Source organism: Octodon degus, unplaced genomic scaffold (genome assembly GCF_000260255.1).
Source record: "Octodon degus isolate 3935 unplaced genomic scaffold, OctDeg1.0 scaffold00065, whole genome shotgun sequence".
In the NCBI taxonomy this organism is placed as follows: domain Eukaryota; kingdom Metazoa; phylum Chordata; class Mammalia; order Rodentia; family Octodontidae; genus Octodon; species Octodon degus.
The window spans coordinates 292,616-302,735 of record NW_004524641.1 but is presented as its reverse complement, the minus strand read 5'-3'; the positions used below and the strand labels follow the sequence as shown (position 1 = coordinate 302,735).

The 10,120-nt window shown below is 41.5% G+C and overlaps 1 protein-coding gene across 1 annotated transcript in view; it reads right to left on the bottom strand.

Annotated features, from left to right (window-relative positions):
- Znf385b (zinc finger protein 385B) overlaps nt 1-8,212 on the bottom strand; it is a 405,545-nt gene extending 397,333 nt beyond the window's left edge. The window contains exons 1-2 of the mRNA XM_023719177.1: nt 8,116-8,212; nt 4,257-4,405 (exon numbers count right to left, since the gene is read on the bottom strand). Coding sequence (XP_023574945.1) covers nt 4,257-4,405; nt 8,116-8,212 — 246 coding nt within the window. The remainder of the gene's footprint in view (nt 1-4,256; nt 4,406-8,115) is intronic.
- Nucleotides 8,213-10,120: the final 1,908 nt, after the last annotated feature.

Below are 10,120 nucleotides of genomic sequence, written 5' to 3'. Positions count from 1 at the left end.
CAGGTACAGGGACCAGGGCTTTGATCCCCAGGCCTGCCATACTGGTGCTGACCCCGCCCCCAGGGCTCGCTGAGATGGAGATTGAGACTGGGTATGGTGGCGCGCCTGTAACTCCAGCTCTTGGAAGGCTATAAACAGGTGGATCACTACAAGTCCGATCTAGTAGTGAGACCCTGAACACCCTGTAGACCCTTCCCTAAAATAAAAAAAAAAAAATTACTTTTAAATTTAATATTTTTTTTTTTCACCAGGAATCAAACTGAAGACTTCACACTTGCCAGGCAAGCACTGTGCCACTGAGGTATATCCCTGCTTAATATTCTATTCTGTAGTTTTATGATATTTGAAATAGGAATAAAAATACAAGACGGGAATTCTCTATTTAGCACCACACGTCATTATCTCAATCTTCACAATTTACAGGTGAACCCCTCAGTGTTACAGATAGGTGGCTATGTCAGTGAGACCCCCAGTGGGAAAGAAATAAGGTTTTTGAACCGAGAGAACTGGAAGAGGCTTATTTTTAAGGACTTATCTACAGCCCAGAGCTTGGATGTGGAGGAGCCGCAAAGATGCTGCAAGAGCCAGAGGCCAGACGTGGGGTGATGTCACCATGCTGGGTTCAAAGAGAGAAAAGCGGCCATTACCCAAACCCAGAGAGGATGAAAAGTGGTGGAGGAGGCCACCTGGGGAGGAGCAGGGATGATCACAGGACACAGCCAGGGCGCAGTGCCCTTCCAGGAAAGACCCAGGGAACAAACACTACAATCCCAAGCTCCTCCCTCCCCACTCCCTTCCTCCTGTCTTCTGCTAACAGTTTCCCTTGATCAAACCCAACTGAAGAGACAGGGAAAGGGAGTCTGCAGAGGCCAGCCTTCCCAAGCACAGAACAGAGTAGGCAAGGATGAGTGGATCTAGAGGGCAAATAGAAGAAGGCATCTGTATGGATTGAAGACTTACACTCCCGCTGCGCAATATAAAGCATAAGACTCAAGATATTCACTCATGGATGGAGCACATGCTCCCCTGACCCCAGCCCCGCCTGCCTGGCCCCCCAGAGTTCCCAAGAGGAACAAGAGCATATCAGTCCAGATAGTGCCTCCCAAGATGTTGCCGAGGAAGAGCTGCTCATTTCTTATGTCCAGTTCTATTCATATTCAATAAGATTTTGACAAGAGCCCCTAAACAATATGCAAAAAAAAAAAATTCAACTGTCTACATGCAAAGCCACACTACTCAAGAGCTGTGATCCGAGTAAGGTCACAGTCAGGCCTTTGTTTAGAAAGAGTTCCTTGGCTTCGTTGGATTTGAGATTAGAAGAGAAAGGCAGGGCAAGTGAGACTGGTTAGAAAGCTACTGCCACTATCCAAGAGGGAGGTAAACTCAGTATTGTTATTTTATGGTTTATATTTTTAAAAATCCCGGGTGCCTAATACATTGTGACATAGAAGGGACAATACAAAATTTATTCCTTCAATTTTGAAGGTTCTGTATCTCCCATTGATTTCTCTTGCTTCCTTACCTCCCACCACCAATCATTCATCAAGTACTATTAGGTTTGACTTTTAATATCTCTAGAACCTGTCCTCTCATCTCTGCCAATGTTTTGATAGAGGTCACATTCTCAGAATCCCATGGGGCTGGGGGACTAGATTTTTCTGGGCAAACAGCTTTGGGAAGGGCTAGGAGAAGCAAATTTAACTAGCTTGCTCTGTGGAGCCTGCGGAATGCTTTCATGGACTGTGAATTCTAAGAGGGGACCGCATACAGCAGCTCCCCCTTTTCAAAGAAAATCCATTGACTGTCGCCCACACCAGAATACTGACTGCAAAATGCTGACATGAATACATAATTGCTTTCTTCCCATTTCTTTAAAACAGCATTCAATTTGCTGCCTTTGCTGTACTTATTGTCTCAAGGAAAGACCTTATGTAGCATAAAGAAGAGAAAAAGGGATGATCAACTCTTGTGATTTGATTCAAAAGTTAGGGGAATAATAATTCATGGGCAAAAGATTTTTAAAGAATAAGTGCCTGTCTGGTAAGTGCAAGGTACCTAGTTTGATCCCCAGTACTGGAAAGAAAGAAAGAGAGAGAGAGAGAGAGAGACAGAGAGAGAGAGCAGGCAGGCAAGCAAGCATACATGCATAATGGGTACAACCAAAGCTTCCTATACTCAGACTTCACAAAAAGAAGAAAGAGGAAAGAGGGATATGGAGATGAAGTATAGAGAGTCTTAACATAGAGGGGCCCTGAAAGGTGACTCCAATCTCAACCCACCCAATAGCCATGCTGCGCTCTGAACTCTGAGAGGGAGAGGCCTGAAACCTAGATGGTTGGTGGGGGTCTTAGAGTAAAGGCAGCCTGTACTTTCCTCTCAAGAGAGAGCTCTGGCAAGAAAAGTTTTGTCAATAAAATTGCTGAAATATAATTCCACTTTTATGTTAGGGTTTCTCAATTCTGGTACTGTTGATATTTGACCTGGACAATTCTTTACCATGGGGGCCGTCTTGGGATTATAGCAGCATCTCTGGTCTCTACCCACCATATTCTTGTAATGTACTCTATATTTTCAACTGTGACAACCTCAAATACTTCTGGACATTGCCAAATGTCCCACAGGAGCAAAATCCCTGTGGAGAGCCACGTGTCTGGGTCGAGTCCTAGACAGCCTCAAAGAGTTTCTTCCTGTCACAGAGTAGGCCGCAAGAAGCTGAATGAATCATTCCGGAAGACCCAGAGTGACCTACAAGGGTTATGTCCTGCACCAGATGGAAAAAAACAGAACAAACTAAATGACAGTGAATGTCCCAAGGACAAAATGGTACACTCCCTACAGACTCCTCCACATTGCCGCTGTGCCGGTAAGAACCTAGACTCAGGGCCACCCTGGAACTCAGGTTGCTCCAGTTTCAATGCTAAAAATCACTCAACTCTCTAGGCCTCAGTTTCCTCATCTCTGTAAGACACGTATAGTAACAGTACCTGCCCTGTAAGGTTACTGTGATAGCACTACTGCCCTATTGGGTTATTTTAAATTTTGTAAAGCATCTGTCCTTTGCATAATTAAGTTTTGAATAGGTACTAACTTTTACCATCTAGACACCCTAGGGGATTAGACTCAAGTCAGAGAAGAGTATGACTCAGAATTATAACTACATTTCTACTACCAAATCTAATGAGGTTCACAGTAACAACTAAAATTCATGGAAACACAAAGGGATGGGGGTGGGGTGTGTGTGTGCGTGTGTGTGTGTGTGCGCGTGCGTGCACATGTGTGTTATTGGGTATTGAACTCAGGACCTCTACACTGAGCTACATTCCTAGCTCCTGGACTTCTTTATTTTTATGTTTGAGACAAAGACTCACTCAGTTGCTAAGTTGCCCAGACTGTGATTTAACTTGCAACCCTTCTGCCTCAGCCTCCCAGAGGTTGAGCAGTACAGCCATTCACCTCCATGGCCGGCTGACAAAGTTATTTCCATATAACCAGCTGTGCTCAGGAATTTCTCCTCACTATGTCGGTCTCTACGCTCCCAAGCTAACACTCCTTGTCTCTGGCCCTCAGTGTACCTTCACATCACTAGATGATCATCTTTTTATGCCTCAAATCTGATCAGATACTGGGATCCCTACTATCCATGGCCAAGGTGCCACAGACATGCCAAGGGTGTATGCAGAGGACACACCCAGCATGCACCTTCACTACTATCTATCTGAGCTATTGTATCACTGTGTAAGATTTTATTTGAAAAATTATTCATGATCCTAAAACGTATCTGAAAGCCATTGGCCTGCAAAGACCCCATCAGATGTCACTCAAGGCCACCCACAAGCAGCCCTTTCACTCATCTAGCTGCTGATAGACAAAGGCCTTTGGACTTCTGCAGAGGCCATGGGCTGTGAGCACCAGTTCACACATATAATTTTGCTGGAATACCTTTCTCTATCTCCTATAGACAGGAAGCCCTTAAAACAATCATTTGTTGAAAAGACAGTTGGATTTGAGTCTTTAAAAGAAAATTGAAGGACTAGAAGCCTCTGAAAACTTTTGCATGGACGGGCTGGAATCATGTGCTGCAGAATTATTTGCAAAAGGTTGGGACATGGGGCTTCCTTAGATGCCTCCCCTCTCCCCATACAGGCAAATCCTTGCACAGCACTAGGGTGCTCCAAAGAAGCAGGTAATTGTATCCACTAACCTTAGGAAATTGACCTCTTTCTAAACTCTCTGTTCTTTTTTATGTTCCTGCTTACCTCGCAGAGGTCCCTGCTACCTCTTCCTCTCGGGATATGATACCCTCCAGGGGTTTCTAAAAGACAACAGCCCATCTCTCCTCTATTGTGGGCAACTTGGACTTTCTTCTCTAGCATAAAGGCAAGGGGAACACCAGAGACCTGGCTACCTGCAGAAGAAGGGCAAGGAAGACAGGCATAGAGCAAAAACACAAGCATCCCATAGCAAGCCACATTCCCACCTTCCTGTGGATCTCAGTGAACCACAACATCTTTCTTCAGACTTTTTTGAAATTTAATTTTGTAATCAGCAAAAATTTAGTGTAAGAAAAGTTTAACTGGGACACTTATCTTTTGAAGTACTGTTATGCAAGTTAAATATCAAATAAAAATGTGCATATCTATATGCAATATATAGATATATCAGAAAATATTTAAATTCCACAATATCTATGCATATCTACATGCAAGATAGATATGTACATAAATAGATATAGATATAGATAGATATCTATCAGAAAGGCATACCTTACCCAGCAACTGCCTTTCTCTTTTTCAAACCTTCAACACAGTTCATTCAGTGACAGAAAATACTGCCGTGTCCTCAGGAGGGTCACCATTCATTGTCTTCATTGATGCATATGTCTGTACCCTTTCACTTCAATGCCACGACCCATCAGATCACCTCCTCCTCTATCCCATTTGGCAGCCGTTCTTGAGACTGCTGCTGTTTCTCCATCTGTCAAACTCTATCTACCTTCCACAGAGAGGCAGGGCCTGGAGAGTGGGATGAGCACAGAACAATGGGGGGAGCCTGGCTTCACCCTGGATGTGATTGACTTTGAAGGGAGAAGGAGTCCTGAAACCATGGAAAATTCCCCAGCAAGGACTTACTTCCTGGCTTTGCAGGAGTCTGGCTAGAAGTGGGTTTCCAGCTTGGGAAGATAACAAGCCCACATGGTGAACAGCTTCTGCAAAGTCTGTCCAGCTATAAGGATTCCTCTTAACCCTCAGACAGAAGGGGGTGAGTTAGCCACCATTTTGAACAACTCCCTACAGTGAGCCCCAATTTCCTTGTTTAACAGATTGGTCCACAGATGAGAACTTATCACAAGCTAGGAAATGGACTATGTCCACAGCACTTTCTAGAAAAGGGACACCAACCAAAACTGCCTGTTCTGCTAACTAGTCATATGACCTCAAGGAAGGACTTCAACTTCTTTTGACCTTTTTCTCCATTTGTAAAATAGTTTGGATTAGACAATTTTTCTACTCTTGCATTATGTTTTTCATGATGAAGACAGGTTCCTGAGTCCGTGAGTCCTGCCTTCAAGACCAGTCCTGTCAGACACCCTAGTCTAATGGCTCAAATTCCTCAGCCCTCTAGGCATCAGTTCCATCATCTATGAAGTGAGGATGGGGATGATGACAGTATTAACATGTTACTAAAAGATGTAGTGTGTGTTAAGTATTAAAACACCACTGGCTTCTGGTTTCTGTGACTATTATTTCTATATAAACCAGATTTAGAATTAAAGGAAAGGAAGGAATAAAGAAAAAGAAAACCACCACTTCTCAGCCTTTTGGCTTAGATCAAGTGAAGAAAAAGAAAACCTATATGAAAATATCATGACCTCCTAGAAAGAAAAATAAGAAGAGCATACCATTTGGCTTATCAACTGCATAAAAATGTAGAGGAAAGAAGAATAAAGAGACCATCATGATTCTCTAGGTAGGCAGAAATGTAAAGCATGTTTACTTGTGGCCTGAGGAAAGAAATACTATCTAATACAAACATTCCTCCAAATACAAACAGCATTGAGAAAAATCACAACTCTATCATGAGCAATAATGTCTATATAAAACTTGAAGAACCATGTTCAAGACTTATTTATCCCATGTTCTTTCTTCATTAAACTGGTCTTGGTAATATTCATATATCTAGGATATGCCTTTCTTGGTAGGTAGGACCATAAAACTCACTACTCAAACACCATAAAAAATGATGGGGCTGGGGAGATAGCTCAGTAGAATAAGCGCTTGCCTGGCAAGCACAAGGTCCTGAGTTAAATCCCTGGTACCACAAAAAATAAATAAATAAAATAAAAAATGATGATTTCAGATCCAGCTGATCATTTCAACCTGGAAAAAACCCCAGAACTCTAAAGGTAATAGTGCTGTATGGTATTCATAAGAATAAACTAAGATATACATATAGAATATTTTTCTCTGTCTGACAGCAACTAAATAATACAAATTCACTTAAATATGCAGCCTTGTCTCAGTTCAATGGGTACAATATGATAAATTGAAAAAGACTGATTAAATACAAATCAAGAAAAGGGAAAAAATTAAAGAACAACCTAATGATGCACACCATGGTATAATGTAATGCCAGCCTCACAAAACAGAAAATTTCAACCGTATATGGGCTGTGGTTAGTGAAGGCAGTTTGGCTAAAGTGTACTCAGCCAGAATGGAGGTGTTAATCCACTTCTGAGTCTGAAAGCAAGCGCCATAAAAATTGACGGAGACAAAGATCAATGGGAAAGCCTTCATCCAAATGGCATATCATATCTGCTTCTCATATAAAAGAACTATATGAGTCACATGTTGTATGCTTTTCAAAGCACTTTTGTAAAGATCTACAGGTCTTGGTCCATCTTCTGGACATGTATGTGTAAAGTAACTTGTACAAATTACCCTTTGGACAGTCACATGGGACACTCAAAAGAATTTCACCATTTGTGAATCCTAAAGACCTCCTAAGGAATGCCAGAACTAAATTATCTACTTTTTCATATTTTCATCTTGATACAAGTACCCTAGAATTCAAGGTATGCTCAAGGTAGCCTTTCATAGTTCAAAGCAAAATGAATCACTACTGTCTCTGCTCCTTTTAATTATCTCGATAGTATCAAAAGTTGGCATACTATGTGGCTGGCAGGACTTTTTCAAAGCCAATCTGTTCTTTTGTATGATGAAAGATAAAGGGAACATTTCAAAGATTCTCTTCTTAGACAACATTCTCTTCCCTGGCATGGTAGTTACCAGAGAATGTACTTTTACTTGACTATGGAAAGTCATCTCATTGGAGGAGCTGATGATTTGCTGATAATAAAAATGGTAATGAAAACATTTTTATGCCACATAATTTGGTGTTGTTTATACATTTCAAAGCCATATCCTTTTTTATTTTTATTTTTTAATGTATTTGGTACAGGGTCTCACTATGCAGCTCAAACTCATAGTGATCCTTCTGTTTTCAGCCTCCCCAGTGCTGGGATTACAGGCGTGTGCCACCATGCCCAGGTTCACGATGCCCTGGGGGCGGGACTGGTGCTGGCAAGGCATGAGGGACCAGGATAGTCGTATCATTTAAAATGTCTAGAATTGCTATTTTTAGCATTTGGAACCAGAGCACCAAAATGGTAGAATAGTAAGCAGCAGAGAAAGAGCCAAACAGTCACTATCCAGATGCTAGAATATAGCATGTGAGGAAGACAAGAAAAAGGGAAGTGAATCTGCTGGGACCAGGAAGGACCTGAAGCTTAAATTGAAGTGCATGGAGAGAAGGAAGAGAGAAACTTCAATGAAGAAGGAGGTAGCTGGTGGCCCCTTTCCTGAAAAAGGACTCACTGCAGAAGGTGAGGAGTTCAAACCTTCAGACACACGGAGACTGCTGGAGACCGCAGAGGCCTCCATTGAGAGATGTAGCAGTACAGGGGAGCAGCGAACATGAAGGACTGCACAAGCTGGCAGTCAGTATTGAGGGCTTAGTCATCCTGAACAAGAGAGTGATTGCCAGAAGCTATTTCCGAGAGGGACCAGCTGAACTCAGAACTCAGATCGGCTGCTAGCTCCATCTAGTGGCTCCTACCTGGGCTCAGGCCCGTGAAAGGTGGGCTGATGGCTGTAGGCCGAATGAGTCTGGTCTCAGCCAGAGGTACAGGTTCACTGAGACTACCCACTACCATGCCAAAAAGGTACTGCAACCTTGTTAGGTAAATCAGCATTCATCAATATTCTGTCTCCACATACTAACTACCAGTGAGAGCAGAAACATACCTAAAAGTGGACCTTTTCCTTTTTTAACACTATTTTTTCATAACTGTAGTTTTCCTTTTGTTTTTTATTTTTTCTATTTCTTTGCTTGAGATTTTTTTTTATTTCTTCTTTTTCCCTTTAGTCTTCTACATGAGATTCCCAAAGTTAGCACGATCCCCCTTTGTCCTCAAGCACGACTTTTAATCTTTTCTTCCACTTCTCTACTTTTTCCAAAACTTTAACTCCTGAGGGCAAATTTGACATACAAAAGACTTGTATACTGCATCTAATTTTATGCTTTGTTTCAGATTTTGTTATATAATAACAAATCTTGTTCATAGACTTAAAGGGGGAAATTAATGGTTAGCTCAGTTTGTCATTTTCTAGGCTGCATTTTTTAATCATTCATTTATTTGGTACAGGTCTCATTATGCAGCTTGGACTCATAATGATCCTCCTGTCTCCGCTTCCCCCGTGCTGGGATTACAGGCGTGTATCGCCGCACCTAGTTTCAGTGGCCAGCATGGTGCACCCAGGGTTCTGGGGCCGACATGGCATGTGATACCAAGCATCAAACCTGGGTCTTTGTGCTTGCCAGGCAGGCCCTCAGATGACTGAGCTAGCTCCCCGCTGTATTTGATGCTATTGTCACTGCTAATGGCACCACTATGGCCAAAACTGACATGTTCATTTTAAACAGATGTCCTTTCTGGTATTCCAAGACTGAGATTGACTAAGGGGCATTAAAAATACTTTGACACAGTGCGATAGAGCCAATATCTAGGACAAACAGGCAGTAACTTTTCATCCCAACAAATTAAAGATATAGGATCTTGCAACAGAGTTAAAACCCAAAACCATCTATATCTGGAAGGCAATTCAGAGAAGTAGTTGTTTCCCAACGGTTCTAAAGTTCTATAGCCAGGCATATCATAGTCAAACTTTCAGAAGTTCAACACAGAATAGAATCTTAAATATGAGCAACAAAGCAACCCACCACGGGCAATTTATAAGCATCACCTCAGAAATAATTAAACTTTAAAAAAGAAAAGAAAATGAGAAAACACTTAAAATGTAACCCTAGACTTCAAGCTCACCAAAGGTAAACTCAGGAGATAATGAGGTGGGACAATCAGAAAGCCACCCACCTCAACCCTATGAAATGATAACATTAAAGCAATTGAATGAGGCTCTAAAAACATCAAATCAGAAATAATTTATCAAATAACTGCAGAGATGGTATCCATAATGAAAACCATATGTAGTGATTCTAGAGAAGATAAAGACAAAATTAGGAAAGAAAATTATGGAAACCATTAATACTCAGCATAAGAAAGAAATGGCATACATAAGGCAGATTCAAGCAAATATCCAGGAGAATAAAAATTATATCCAAAGTATCCATAGCATATTAAGCCAATGTGAGGAAAGGATCTCAGATATAGAAGACAAGCTTGCAGTTAGTGATCATGAAAAGAAAGATTCCTTAAAAACAGCAAGAGATGGTGGGAAATCTGGATAACAGCTGCTAGATGAGGCAAATAAGAATGACTCAAGAATGATTGGAGTTAATCACAAAGCAGGAGATAGCACAACTGATAAAAAAAAAAAAAACAACTTTTCACAGACATCATGGCAGAGAATTCTCTGGCAGAGAAAAAGAATTTGACATAGTTAAGTGAGGCATATAGAACCCCAAACAGCCACCATGAAAAACTTTCTATAGCCAGGCATATCATAGTCAAGATTCCAGAAATTCAACACAGAATAGAATCTTAAAAGCTGTTGTAGAAAGAAATAAATCACCTACAAAGGAAAGCCCATCAGAATCACAACTT